The sequence below is a fragment of the Labeo rohita genome, chromosome 23 (genome assembly GCF_022985175.1).
Source record: "Labeo rohita strain BAU-BD-2019 chromosome 23, IGBB_LRoh.1.0, whole genome shotgun sequence".
NCBI classification, from domain to species: Eukaryota; Metazoa; Chordata; class Actinopteri; order Cypriniformes; family Cyprinidae; genus Labeo; species Labeo rohita.
Window position 1 is genome coordinate 14,975,965 of NC_066891.1, and position 15,671 is coordinate 14,991,635.

A 15,671-nucleotide genomic window follows, 5' to 3' on the forward strand; every position below is an offset into this window, starting at 1 on the left:
GTGAACTTAATAATTGCATGTTAATAGGATCAGATAACTGTCCATGGTGTACATCAGCCTTTATGTGCTTTGAGAATTTGTCATGTTTTATTTTCTCTTCCAGCACGGACGTGTCCTTCTAATCAGTTCGCGTGCTCTAGTGGCCGTTGTATTCCTGTCTCTTGGACATGTGATCTGGATGATGATTGTGGCGATCGTTCAGATGAACCACAATCTTGTGGTATCTAAATTTGAACCTCTTTTCCATTTGTCATAATGGCGTGGTGACACTTCAAGAATGTAAACCTTTTAATCTCCTCCTCTCTCCAGCGTATCCCACTTGTTTCCCACTCACTCAGTTCACCTGTGCCAATGGACGCTGCATCAATGTCAACTGGCGTTGCGATAATGGTGAGTTTCTAATGCTGTCTACAAATGTGCATTTGTCATACGCTGACTTACAATGTCCAAGAACTGATATCGTGTGTGTGTGTCTAGATAATGACTGCGGGGATAACAGTGATGAAGCCGGCTGCAGTCACTCGTGCTCCAGCGTGCAGTTTAAATGCAACAGCGGCCGCTGTATTCCGGAGTACTGGACCTGTGATGGAGACAACGACTGTGGAGATTACAGCGATGAGACTCATGCCAACTGTACCAATCAGGGTGAGTTTGGAAGAGTGGCGGTATTTAATAAAAGAAAAGAATTCTCATTCAATTCTTTCAAAAAATGAAAATTCTTTCATTAATTACTCAACCCTTATGTTGTTCAAAATCTGTGAGAGCTTTGTTCACCTTCAGAACACAAATTAAGATATTTTTTGTTAAAACCCGAGATCCCCAAATCATTCCTTTTTAAAAAAAAGTTTAAAAAGGTGTCCAAATTTTCTCAAAAGAAGAAAGTTTATCTTTCATCATATAAGTATACATGGACTATTTTAATGATGTCCTTACTTCCTTTCTGGGACTTGAACATGGTAGTTGCGTTTCTGTTTATGCAGGGTCAGAAGGCTCTTGCATTTCATCAAAAATATATTAATTTGTGTTCTGAAGATGAACGAAAAGTCGGGTTACGGGTTTGGATCGAAATGAGGGTGAATAATTAATGACTGAATTTTAATTTTTGGTTCATTTATGTTTGGCTTGATACATTGATGTACGCTTTATGTCAGCATAGAAAAATATTTGGCTTAGATACAACTACTTGAAAATAGAAAAAAAATCCAAATATTGAGAAAATCACCTTTTAAGTTGTCCAGATAAAGTTCTTACCAATGCAAAAATTAAGTTTTGATATATTTACGGTAGGAAATTTACAAAATATCTTCATGGAACATACTCGTTAATTAATATCCTAATGATTTTTGGCAAAAAAAAAAAAAATATACCCATGCTACTACTGACTGGTTTTGTGGTCCATTTCTTAAGAAATATTTTACGTAAAAGAAATTAGTAAGTAAATAGGTAGCGGAATTAACAAATATCTAAATAAAGCGAACAAAATAGATTAGTATCGTTTATTGTTACAAAATAACAAAATCAGTTTCATTATTTGGTTTTGAATTAAAATTATATTTATTAGTTTATATGTTTATTTTTATATTTATTTTGATTTTGCAAATTGTTTAAACAAATGTTTTTTAGGGATGCGCAATATTATCAGACCGACATCGGAATCGTCCGATAATGGCTATTTTATATATACTGATTTATTAATTAATGTATAATGTTACATTTTTGGTAAACAAAGTATGAGCTCTAAAAGATTTTAAGAATTTTTACAACTCTTTTGCTTTTGACCATCAACAAATGTTAAATCTTAAAATAAAATGTTAAGGTTACCACAGCATTTTTCAAAAAAAAAAAAAAAAATATATATATATATATATATATATATATAATAGTTTATTTATTGTTATTTTCAAAGTTTAAATGTACTGTCATTATAAAAGAACTTCATTATTGTTTATTTTATTCTAACAAATAAGTACTTATTAAAAAACTAATCAAAATGACAAATAATTTGCTTATAATTTCCACACGAAAGAGACTTGGTGTTGTTTCCAAACAAAAGGAAATATATCGGCATCGAGTATCGGTGAAAATGAGTTAAAAAATATCAGATATCGGCAAAAATCCAAAGAAGTGCATCCCTAGTTTTTTTTATTTATTGTTATTTTTATTTTTTTTTTTATAATTGTTAGAAAAGAACTAAATTGTGGTATTATAATTGAGGTGAACACAGTAGAAAACATCTTCATATATTAAGTTTGACCTCCTTAGGTTGATGATCAGTATTTTCTTAAGATGAAGCAACTTCTTTCAGTGATCATTTGTTTATAAGAAAAAGTATTTTTGTTTAATAATATCAGGTTCTTTTTTTATCCTGTTTGTATTATGTAAACTGTTTAGTTTATTCTCTGAAGCTATTTTAGTGGTGTGGGAAGTGTCTCTAGATTTTGAGCGAAACCACAGTGACTAATGCAACTGAGCTCTTCATTAACTGGAGTAAATCACGATTTCACAAACTGGGCTGTCATCTTTTTCTTTTTTGTGGTCTGTGGTGAAACACGTCAACCACAAAATCTTGAAGAATGTCTGCGAGGAGTGCAGGGAGTGAAAGTCCCCGTGGAGAGCAGTGTTAATGACTGCTCTGAGAGCTGCTGTCTAGAGGGATTACACAAGCACAGATGTGCCGCGACGCTCGACGCATGAGCCGCTGGAGTATCCACACAACGTGCATTTTTGTTTCTATCTCTTTCCTCCTCTGTCCCTCTTCACATGTCCCATTCATTTGGCCTCATAGCTGTTAATTGGTCAGTGGTTGGCCGGACCCTGCGTGGAACAGGAATAGAGAGGTTAGGTTCTGTTTTCGGGGTCTGGGCTCTGTCCTTCTCTTCTCTAATCCCTGTGGCATGCTGGTGCTTAATAGACTCACAGAATCAATGCAGCAGAACCAAGCCAGAGGCCTAATGAGAGTGCTGGGCCTTATGGGAGCCTGACAGTGTGTTTGTGCCTGTGTGAAGATGTAGAGCTGAATGAGGTCATGCTAGCATGCGTTGTGAAGGAGAGATCTTTCATTAAGTCACTGAGTACGAGTTTGGAGTAGGGATGTTAAAAGTAATGGTACTTTGGTACCAAGTCAATTTAAAAGTGAAACATTGAAAAGGTATCAGTTATAAGAAAGTTGTAAGTTAAAATTTATATTAACATTTAAGAGAAAGTAGAAGACTGTGTTAAGTAGCATATTAGTTCGCTGTTAGAATTTATTAATTTTCTGCATTTATTACATAATTGCACTATTTAACCGTTTTTTTTGTTTGTTTTTTTTTTCACTTTTGTATACCTTTTTACATTTTAAAAATTATTTTAATTTATCTAAGTTTGTCCATATTTCTATTAACATTAAAAAAGTGCGTTGAGTAGTTTATTCATTTACAGTATTTACAAAAAATTATTTATTCATTTTCTGCCTTTGCTGTTAATTGTTTATTATTAGCACTATGTAACTGTTGAAGTATATTTTGTTTATTTTTGAATTTGAAAAATTATTTTTGAAATTAGAATTTATTTTTGAAATTTTAATTTAGAAATATTTGAAGGCTACATGCCGTTGCTTTATTTACTTTTGTCAATATTTAGCAACTTTTTTAAATAGATGAGCGTATTAAGTAGCTATTAAATTTAGCTTTTGTATACTTTTAAATATTTTTTTAATTCATAAATTTAAAGTAAATTTAAAGGAAACAAAAAATAATGTTAAAATGTTAAATATTTGAAGGCTACGTATTTATTTATTTTTTTTCTTGGCAAAATTTATATTAGCATTTTTATTTTATATAGAGGAGTGTTTTAAGTAGCATATTCATTTTTGGTAAAGTATTTACATAAATATTGGGATTTATTTATTGTTTTCTGCCTTTACTACATAAATTGTTTATTAGTACTATGTAACTGATAACTTTTGTATACTTTATACATACTACTATATATATTTTAATTTTAATTCATAAATGTAAAGGAAACAAAAAAAAACCCTTCAAAATGTTAAATATTTGAAGGCTACAAGGATTTATTTTATTTTATTTTTATTATTTTTTTGACAAAATTTGTATAAGCATTTTTTAAATAGTGGAGTGTGTTAAGTAGCCTATTAATTTTTGGTAAAGTATTTACATAAATAATGGGATTTATTTATTATTTTCTGCCATTACTACACGACTGTTAATTAGTACTGTTAACTTTGGTATACTTTTTGAATTCATAAAATTAAAGGGAAAAAAAAAACTTGTCAGAAATGTAATTTATTTAAAAATATTTGAAGGCTACTTAGATTTTTTTTTTATTATTTGACAAAATTTATATTTTAAGTAGTGTATTAAGTAGCAAATACATTTTTGCTTAAGTAGCATATACATTTTGCTAACGTATTGACATAAATATTGGGATTTATTTATTATTTTCTGTTTACTACATAAATTGTTTATTATTTTTGTAACTGGTAACTTTTGTAGCTTTATTTTTGACATTTTAAAGGAAAATTTTTTTTTAAAATTTAATTTATTTAAAAAAAAAAATTTTTTTTTTAATTAATTTTTGGTAAAGTATTGGCATAAGTATTGGAATTTATTTATTATTTTCTGCCTTTACTACGTAAACTGTTTATTAGTACTTAGTAAATTTTACTTTACTTTATTTTTGAATTCATAATTAAAGGAATCAAACAAACAAAAAAAAAAAAACATGTAAAATGTAATTTATTTTCAAAAATATTTAAAGGTTATGTGGATATTTATTTATTTATTTAGTTTTGACTAAATTTATATTACCATTTTTTTAAATTGAGGAATGTGTTAAGTAGCATATTAATTTTTGGTAAAGTATTTACATAAATATTGGGATTTATTATGTTCCGCCTTTACTACAGAAGTTGTTTATTAGCACTGTTAACTTTGTATACTTTTATTTTTTAATTCGTAAACTTTCCATAAAATAAAATTAAAGGAAACAACAACAAAAAAAGACGTCATTATTTGCAATTATTTTAAAATATTTAAAGGCTACTTGGAATTTTTTTAATTTGACAATTTATATTAGCATTTTTTTAAATAGAGGAGTGTTAAGTAGCATATTCATTTTTGCTAAACTATTTTTTTCTGCCTTTACTACATAAATTGTTTATTAGTGCTATGTAACTATTAACTTTTGTATACTTTATTTTCAAATTCGTAAAATTAAAGGAAAAAAAACGTCAGAAATGTAATTTTAATGAAAAATATTTGAAGTCTGCTTTGAATTTTTAATTTAATTTGTCAATTTATATGAACATTGTTTTTAAAAATAGAGGAGTGTGTTAAGTATCATATACATTTTTGCTATTGTAGCATATTGAATTTGACAGACAGTTGTAATATTTCATACAGATTTCAGTGTTGATATCAACTACTTAGTGTGTGTGTGTGTGTGTGTGTGTGTGAGAGAGAGAGACAGTGAATCCATGCTGCTCAAGCAGTATGATGTCATTCGGGTCAGTTCACCCCAGCAGATCCCTGTTCGAGGACACACTTCTCTCTGTTTACGGACGAGATCTGGTTTTCCGCTTCCCCCTCTCCAGACTCTGCCAGACACTAACCTTTGCCATGAGGGAAAGCCTTTATGTCCGATGCCTAATGATGGCCGACACAGTGCCAGCCCTGGGCCGCTGTTCATGAGAAAGTTTGCTTTGGATCACCTCATTGTAGTTGTGCTCACACTGGTTACAGTCTCAATCGCTGGGAACTGATTTTTGACGTCAGGAAGCCAAGCACTCATTACCATCAAATAATAAGATACGTGTACGTGCCTTTGTATAAATGTTCACACGGTTGCATTGTAATTGTGCGCCCGTTTCTGTTTTTACGCAGCCACGCGGCCTCCCGGCGGGTGCCACACAGACGAGTTCCAGTGCCGAATGGATGGCTTGTGTATTCCCATGCGATGGCGCTGCGACGGAGACACGGACTGCATGGACCTGAGCGACGAGAAGAACTGCGAGGGCGTCACACATATGTGTGACCCTGCCGTCAAGTTTGCCTGCAAAGATTCGGGTTAGGACACATTTAGCCATACTGATAAATCAATGTCATGATGAATCAAAATATCCAGAAATCAAACGTTTTGTCACTTGTGTATGTAAGCTTTAACAGCATCTTTATGCTAGTGTAATACTAAATATAATGGATTACACATTTAAAATCTATAGTCTTCTTGCATAAAGATCAAAAATATTGATAATAAAAATGAGATTGTCTTTCCCCTTCTGTTATAACCACCTGACTTACAATTTTGCCATGCTGCTAGTTTTTTAATTAAATTAAAATCATAAATTGAAGCATTTTTGCAAGTGAATATTGAATTTTGGGTTTAATTTTTTTCTTTGTGTGTATTTTAGCTCGCTGTATCAGTAAGGCCTGGGTGTGTGACAGGGACAGCGATTGCGAGGATAACTCGGATGAAGAGAACTGCGAGGCTCTTGAGTGCAAGCTCTCCCACCATGTTTGTGCCAGCAACGACTCCATCTGCCTACCTCCTGAGAAACTGTGTGACGGCAAGGATGACTGCCCCGATGGCTCGGACGAGAAGCTTTGCAGTAATGCACACACACTCAAACACAAATACACTCATATACTTCTTATATTTTGTCACGTTTTACTCAACCTCAATTTTAGACATGTTTAAATTTTACTCTGCATCACAAAAAGAATCACATAGGCTACCATACACACACAATTCCGCAAGGATGCATTAAATTGATCAAAAGTGACATTATGACATTATGTAAAAAAAAAAAAAAAATTAATTAAATGGTTATAATTAGAACTTTACATTCATCAAAAAATCTTGAAAAAGTCACATATTACACAAAAAAGTATATATTTTTCTTTTTAAATTCAGCTAGGATGCATTAAATTGATAAAAAGTGATGGTAAAGACATTATGTTTAAAAAAAAACTATTTTAATTAAATGCTTATCGTTAGAACTTTTATATTCATCACAGAATCCCGAAAAAGTCACATTTTACACAAAAAAGTATATATTTTTCTTTTTTTTTTTAAATTCAGCTAGGATACATTAAAGTGACAGTAAAGACATTAATTATGTAAAAAACTATTTTATTTAAATGCTTATTGTTAGAACTTTATATTAATCAAAAAATCCTGAAAAAATGTCACATTTTACACAATAATATGTATTTTTTCTTATTTTTTATTTCAGCAAGGATGCATTAAATTGATCAAAAGTGACAGTAAAGGCATTGTTAAAAAAACAATTTTATTTAAATAGTAATTAATTAATAATGAATCATTAGAGCTTTATATTCAACAAAGAATCCTGAAAAAAAGTCACATTTTACACATTTTTTAATTTAGCAAGTATGCATTAAATTAACAGTGACAGTAAAGATATTAATTAGTAAAAAAAAAATCTGTTTTAATAAATTATTATCATTAGAACTTTATATTATTCATTAAACATCCTGAAGAAAATGTCACATTTTACACACAAAAAAAAAAAAATCAGCATATTGGAATGACTGAGAAAGAATCATGTGACAATGAAGACTTCAGTAATAAATACATTTTTTAAAAATGTTACTGTTTTTACTGTATTCGCGTAAATGTGGAATTGGTGAGCGCAAGACAGTAACATGTTAAATCATTAGCACACCTTACTGGTTAAATGTGCTACTTTTTTGTAAAATTGTATGTATGTATTTATTTATTTACTTATTTTAGTCTTTTGTGGAGCTTGACAGCCAATAGATCTAAATATTTGTCTTGTGTGTATTCCATGGACAAATGCCTTGAGGGTGAGTGAATAATGACGAAAATGCCATTATTGCGTGAACTATTCCTTTAAATCTTTCAGTTTGCTCAGAGCACGCCAGCTCGACTTGTGTTTCCCATTAGTATGACACACAGAAATTTCAGGCTTGAATTAAAATGAAATACGCACATTCTCTCCAACTCATTGTTTCTTTTATTTGAAACATTTGCAGCAAATTACTCTCAAACACACTTTTAATCCCACCTGCTTCTTTCTTACCTGTTTTCATTCTAGATCTTTGCACGGTGGATAATGGAGGCTGCAGCCACAACTGTTCCATCGCTCCTGGTGAGGGCATCCTGTGCTCCTGCCCAACTGGCATGGAGCTGGGTACTGACAACAAGACCTGCCAGATTCAAAGCTTCTGCGCCAAGCATCTCAAGTGCAGCCAGCGCTGTGTGCAGGAAAAGGCCACTGTTAAGTGCGCCTGCTATGAAGGCTGGGCGCTCGGGCCAGACGGCGAGAGCTGCAAGAGCACTGGTGAGGGTGGAGGACAGGATGAGTAAAGATACCTAGAATTTTTTATTTTTACTTCAAGGGATAGCTCACACAAAAATGAAAATTACACCATGATTTACTCACTCTCAAGAAATACTAGGTGTATACGACTTTCCTCTTTCAGACAAAACTTTTTATGATGAATGGATGCACTTTATTGGACTTCAAAATCTCAACACCCATTCACTGCCATTATAAAGCTTGAAAGAGGCAGGACATGTTTTAATTTAACTCTGATTGTGTTTGTCTGAAAGAAGAAAGTCATATACACCTAGGATGGCTTGAGGATGAATAAATCATGGGGTAATTTTCCTTTTTGGGTAAACTATCCATTAAACCTCCTGTTGAGATAAACAATACACTGGTAAATATAAAAAAGTAAATAAAAGACTTTATAGACTCTTTGTTCTAATGTGCCGTGTCCATGTTCTTTAGATCCATTCAAGCCCTTCATCATTTTCTCCAACCGGCATGAGATCCGTCGGATTGACTTGTACAAGGGCGAGTTCAGCGTGCTGGTGCCTGGCCTGCGCAACACCATTGCCCTGGATTTCCACCTCAACCAGAGTGCCCTCTACTGGACCGATGTGGTAGAAGACAAGATATATCGGGGAAAACTGTCAGAAAACGGAGGTAGATTAATCTTCATCCTGTGGGAGTGGTTGTTCCTAAGTCTAATTATTAGTTGTTAATAAAAGATGTTTACATATAGTCCACAAGAGAAAGTAATAGTTGAATTTATAAAAACGACCCCTTTCGAAAGTTTACGTACACTTGATTCTTAATACTTTGTTACCTGAATGATCCACAGCTGTGTTTTTTTTTGTCCCTTGTTTGTTCTGAACAGTTGAACTGCCTGCTGTTCTTCAGAAAAATCCTTCAGGTCCCACAAAGTCTTTGGATTTTCAGCATTTTTGTGTATTTGAACTCTTTCCTACAATGACTGTATGATTTTGAGATCCATCTTTTCACACTGAGGACAACTGAGGGACTCGTATGCAACTATTACAGAAGGTTCAAACGCTCACTGATGCTCCAGAAGAAAAAAACGAAGAACCAGGGGGTGAAAACTTTTTGTATTTGAAGATCAGGGTAAATGTAATCTATTATGTATCGTGGGAAACATTTAGGTATCTTCTGTAGTTTCTGAAGGGCAGTACTAAATGAAAAAATCGAATATTTAGGCAGAATAAGAAAATGTACACATCTTCATTCTGTTCAAAAGTTTTCACCCCCACCTCTTAATGCATTGTGTTTCCTTCTGAAGCATCAGTGAGCGTTTGAACCTTCTGTAATAGTTGCATATGAGTCCCTCAGTTGTCCTCAGTGTGAAAAGATGGATCTTGAAATCATGCAATCTTTGTTGGAAAGCATTCAAATACACAAAAACCACAGAATCTGTGGGACCTATGGGATTTTTCTGAAGAACAGCAGGCAGTTTAACTGTTCAGTTAAAACAAGGGACTCTTGAACAACTATCACTAAACAAAAAAAAACACAGCTGTGGATCATTCAGGTAACAACACGGTATTAAGAATCAAGCGTATGTAAACTTTTGAACGGGGTCATTTTTATGAATTCAACTGTTTTCTCTTGTGAACTATATGTAAACATCTTTAATGTGATATATCTAAATAAAAAATAACATGCATTTTATATGATCCCTCTTATTTTGGTAAAATATTTAACATTTTGCATATTCTGCAAGGTGTATGCAAACTTTTGACTTCAACTGTATACACACACACAATCACGAACATTTTATTTTTAGCTGGAGAATTTTATTAGTTAAGTTAATAATGGCTTTGGGGGAAAAGGAGCTTTAATCGCATTCTCTTGTTTTAAAGACTTGCTTAAAGTTCTGGGTTGACTTTGTTGTCTAACTGTGTTTTCCCACATTGTTTTGTTCTTTTCAGCATACCAAGTTAGTCCGTAATTATTACAGCTATTTTCAGTTCACAAAACCACAGCGTGCGCCTAAGTGAGTCTGTGTGTGTGATCGTAGCACGGGAATTTGGACGCCTCTGTCTTCACCCATTTGACTCATTCCTAGTTTGCGTGACTATAGCCAGAGTAAAAGTAAAGTGTCGGAAGCACCATGTTGCTTTGAAACGCGCACGCACCTCCTTCCCTTTCTGAACAGCTCTTTCCTGAGATACGATGCACTGTCCAAGTTTTGGATCCCTGCTGTCATCCTTGACGGAGTAAAAATATGACTGACATTGCTGCCAACACTGTAACAAAGTGTTGTTTCTCAACCCCCGTCGGAGAGGCCGCGCTGTCTCCAGCCCAACAGAGAGCCATTCTGGACCTTTAATTACTGCTCTGTATGAGAGTCTCTCTCACAGATCACAGAGCAGCTTGCCTTGATTGGGAATGATTTTTTTCTCTTCCACATGGCTATAGTTTAGAGTGGGGGAATATTTATTGCAGCGTTGACTTATATGGCTTTCAGGCTGGAAGTGATCAAATAATTTCTTATCCAAATATATACTGACTGAGATCAAAATGCATTTGTTTTGATTTTAATACAAATGTTTCATTAGGCAGTGCATTATAATGTATAACAATTTGTGTGAAGAGTTAAACTGAGAAATTCAAATGAACTTCTGAGTGTCTTAGTATTTGGTTTGATGTCCTTTTGCTGCACTTGAGCTGCATGAACTTCACAAGTTTGTGTGAAATGTGACGATCATGTTTTCCAGTATGATTTCAAATGACACAAAGAACATTTTAAGCTTCAGTGGAAGCAAGAACATCTGATCGTCTGTACAAAAAGTGTCACAAATTTTCCTATTTGAATAGTGAGCTAGAAATATTGCAGAATCTTAAATATTTCTTAAGGGATGCACAGTATATCTTATTTGTTTATTTTTACATTTAAATTACCTTGGAATCATATAAGGGTCACTTAAAATTAATCTTTAAAAACACTAGTAATGTAGTAATTAATTACAAAATGAATAATTTAGTAACACTGCAAAGCTCAAAATGAATGTCAATGTTTGATATTGACATCATAATGTTGTGTTGACTAAATTCATTTATAGGATTTATAATAATACATTTATAATTTTTTTTAGTGTTTTACATTTTACATTAATATACACTACCAGTCAAAAGTATTTGAACAGTAAGATCTCTTCTGCTCACCAAGCCTGCTTTTATTTGATCTAAAATACAGCGGAAGCAGTAATATTTTGAAATATTTTTACTATTTAAAATAACCGCTTTTAATTTAAATATATTTTAAAATGTAATTTATTCCTGTGATCAAAGCAAAATTTTCATCAAATTTTCAAGAGACTTTTTAAAAAAAAACATTAAAAATCTTACTGTTCAAAAACTTTTGACTGGTAGCGTAATTAATATAGTAGCGAAATACAAGCGGTTATCACATTATTAAATTGTTCTTTTCTTGGTGCAACTTTATTTTTAGGTTTAACTTGGATTTCTATTAATTCTCCTTGTCTTGGTGTTTCAGCTCTCACCAGTTTTGAGGTGGTGATTCAGTATGGATTGGCCACTCCAGAGGGTCTGGCTGTGGACTGGATCGCAGGAAACATCTACTGGGTGGAAAGTAACCTTGATCAGATTGAGGTGGCCAAGCTGGATGGTACCATGCGTACAACGCTATTAGCTGGAGAAGTGGAGCATCCGCGTGCAATTGCGCTTGACCCAAGAGATGGGTAAAACATTTCATACTTTGACAGTTGTATTATTTTATTATCAGTGATATTAATGACAGAATTAGGTTGTTACAAGCAATATCTCTTTTCTTATTTTTTTCCCCCAGTATTCTGTTTTGGACAGACTGGGATGCCAGCTCCCCCAGGATAGAGGCTGCGTCTATGAGTGGGGAGGGCCGTCGCACCATTCACAAAGAGACTGGGAATGGTGGCTGGCCAAACGGTCTCACTGTGGACTACCTAGAGCGCCGTATCCTGTGGATTGATGCCAGGTATGCACATGCTAATGGCACTAAAAGTGAATTAAAATGTAAAGTATTCAGTTTATGTTCTAAAACAAAAATGTGTCTTTAGATCTGATGCCATTTACTCTGCTGCTTACGACGGTTCCGGCCTGATCGAGGTGCTCCGGGGTCATGAACACTTATCGCATCCCTTTGCCGTCACCATGTATGGTGGAGAGGTCTACTGGACGGACTGGAGGACCAACACTCTGGCTAAAGCGAACAAATGGACGGGACACAATGTGACGGTGGTCCAGAGAACAAACACTCAGCCGTTTGACCTTCAAGTGTTTCATCCTTCTAGACAACCTCAGGGTGAGAACCAGCATGACCTGAAGTAATATGTCGGAAAACTGTCGGGAAACTTTTTTGCTTGCATATTTTTCATGTTCTAAGCTGTAAACGCCAGTGTTGTTATGGTTAACTAAAACTATTGAAAATTATTTTCTTTAACTGAAATAAAACTGAAATAAAATATAAATACTAGATGAAAAACTTCAACTCATACTTAAGGTAAACTTATGGAAGCTCGTTTCCGCAACTAAATAAAAAAATATAAAAGGTTATTGCGACTTTATCCCACAATTCTGACTTTTTCACAGAATTGCGTGATGCAAACTTTTTTTTTTTTTTTTTTTTTTTTTTTTCTCAGAATTGTGAGATATAAACTCGCAGTTGCTAGTTATAAAGTCAGTTGCAAGATATAAACTCACAATTCTGACTTTTTCTCACAAATGTGAGTTTGTATCTCACAATTTTGACTTTTTTTGTGCAATTACAAGCTTATATCTCACAATTCTGGCTTTTTTTTTTCTCACAATTCTGGTATTTTTTTTTTACAATTCTGACTTTTTTTTTTCTCAGTTATGGAGTCCAGTTTTTGACTTTATATGTTTTGAGATTTATATGTTCTCAGAAGTAACTTAATAAATTGCAATTGCAAGATATAAACTCGAATATAAACGCAATTCTAAAGAAAAAAAAAAGTAAAAATTGTTTGTATCTTGCAGTTCTGACTTTATTTCTCACAATTGCCAGTTTATATCTCGTAATTCTGAGAAAAAAACGTAGAATTGAGATGTAAAAAAAAAAAACAAAATAGTGAAAAAAGTCGTAATTACCTTTTTCTTTTGTGAAAAAGAAACAAAAAAATATGAAAACTAAACAAAAATATTAAATATATATATATAAAAAAATATATGATATAATAATATATAAATATATATATATATAAATATATAAATACATAATAAATAAAAATATAATATATAAATAATAGCTTCTGTAATGTTATTGCTGTATTGCTATACAAAAAATCTGAAAATAACATTGGTGAATTTTTTCTTCCACCTATGCAGCTCCAAACCCATGTGCGGCGAATGACGGGAAGGGGCCGTGCTCTCACCTGTGCCTCATCAACTACAACCAAACCTTCTCCTGTGCCTGTCCACACCTCATGAAACTTAAGCCAGACAAGCACACCTGCTACGGTAGGCTCCTTCTCCCTCAGCCCTTAGATCCAATCAAATGTCATTCTTGGTACTTGCTAAATTCCAAATGCCGTTTTACTAATTACTGAGTACTGGACAATATAGTACATTTCAAGTATCATCAAATGACCTCAATACATTTTATTGTCAAATAAATTAACTATGGCTGTTTGATTAAAAAATGCTGCTGATATTATTTCTATTTTAATCCTTCACACTGGTCAAGTGGTTTGCATTGTGGGATACAGTATTCCATGCAGTGATCTCTTCGGAAATTTGAGTGAATAATGATCAAAATTACTGTTAAACCTCTTTGCTGTGTTCTTTTTGTGTTGGCGTCTAGCTAAATCCATTACTAACTAACTGTGGCAGCTTCAGTCTTATGGAATATAATCTTATGTAATCAAATTATATTAATGTGAATGTGTACATGTGGCTGCACAATTAGAAAATCCAAAGAAAATAAAAACATCTTTTCAGCTTACGGTTATTTTAAATGCACTAATTCTTATCTCACACACTAGGACAGATAGTATATGAACTCCACAGCATGAGGCTTTTCTTTTAGATTCCTTCTGCGTTGGCGCTAGATCCTCAAGTGTTAGATTTTTCAGGTCTGGCTGAATGTTAGTAGTCTTGTGTGGGCTGTAAATCTCTTTAACCGTCAAGAAAACAACAGTGCACCCTGCCGCCCAGATGCACGATCAGTGTTTAGTATTCAGCAGCACGGCCTCCATTATGGCTCTGTGGAGAGCCTAGTGATTGGAATAGAGGACCTGTAGATACAGTGATGAATTAACACTGACATTAGATAGGAGAAGCAACCGCTCCTCTCTTTAGGCTAATCGATATGAAGACAGTAGATTTTGACATTAGTAAAGGTATTTATAAATAAAAATATATTTGTGTTTTATAATAATATTATATATCTAGTGACATTGACTTTTCTGTTTTTCTTGTCCAGAGTATCGTCAGTTCCTGCTATACGCTCGTCAGATTGAAATCAGAGGGGTGGACATTGATAATCCATATTACAACTACATCATCTCTTTTACTGTGCCCGACATCGACAATGTTACAGTGGTGGACTATGATGCTCTGGAGCATCGCATCTACTGGTCTGATGTTCGCACTCAGACGATTAAAAGAGCCTTTATCAATGGGACTGGAGTGGAGACGGTGGTATCAGCTGGTGAGATGATCATTTAAGCTTTCAAAATCTGTTATTCGATGTGTACACTGATCCCAAAAATGTATATGAATGATTAAAAATGTAACTTTATTGCTTTAGACCTTTTGAGGAAAGACAGCAAGATAAATACCTATTGTTTTTGCTCTGTTTTTCACCTTGTGTTGATCAGTTTACAATTGTAATCGTGATAAAAATGTCTTTTTTTTTTTGCTAGACCTTCCTAACGCTCAGGGTCTAGCTGTAGACTGGGTCTCCAGAAACCTCTTTTGGACTAGCTATGATACGAATAAGAAGCAGATCAATGTTGCACGCTTGGACGGGTCCTTCAAGAATGCTGTAATCCACGGACTGGACAAGCCTCACTGTTTGGTGCTGCATCCTATCCTGGGGTTCGTACAAATGCTCGCACATACACAATTGCTAGTTCAGGCTTAGCATTAGTGCCATTCTGTCATTTTAGTCTCTTTAGCCTCTTTCGCTCTCAGCTGGTTTAGTAGGCCACATTTGGAGAGGAGCAGATGCCTTGTCAGTATGTTTCTGGCAGAGATTGTAAAGGGTGTAGATGAGAAATGTAGATGTTGCTCATTAGTGTGAGCTATACGTTTGACAATATGGCTGCCGTCATGTTGCGCTTCTCAGTCTGTTGCTGTGTGGCCAATGTGAACCAGATGT

General features: G+C 33.8%; 1 protein-coding gene across 2 annotated transcripts in view; it reads left to right on the forward strand.

Moving 5' to 3' along the window:
• The window catches only part of lrp1ab (low density lipoprotein receptor-related protein 1Ab), a 141,393-nt gene that overhangs the window by 80,245 nt on the left and 45,477 nt on the right, over positions 1–15,671 (forward strand). The window contains exons 18-30 of one of the 2 annotated variants that reach the window (XM_051097221.1): positions 104–220; positions 310–390; positions 478–645; positions 5,883–6,065; positions 6,410–6,607; positions 8,081–8,326; positions 8,780–8,977; positions 11,829–12,033; positions 12,141–12,305; positions 12,388–12,632; positions 13,676–13,807; positions 14,772–14,999; positions 15,214–15,388. In XM_051097221.1, coding sequence (XP_050953178.1) covers positions 104–220; positions 310–390; positions 478–645; positions 5,883–6,065; positions 6,410–6,607; positions 8,081–8,326; positions 8,780–8,977; positions 11,829–12,033; positions 12,141–12,305; positions 12,388–12,632; positions 13,676–13,807; positions 14,772–14,999; positions 15,214–15,388 — 2,341 coding nt within the window. Of the gene's footprint in view, positions 1–103; positions 221–309; positions 646–5,882; positions 6,066–6,409; positions 6,608–8,080; positions 8,327–8,779; positions 8,978–11,828; positions 12,034–12,140; positions 12,306–12,387; positions 12,633–13,675; positions 13,808–14,771; positions 15,000–15,213; positions 15,389–15,671 lie in introns of both variants that reach the window. The other variant, XM_051097220.1, reaches the window with a different exon arrangement.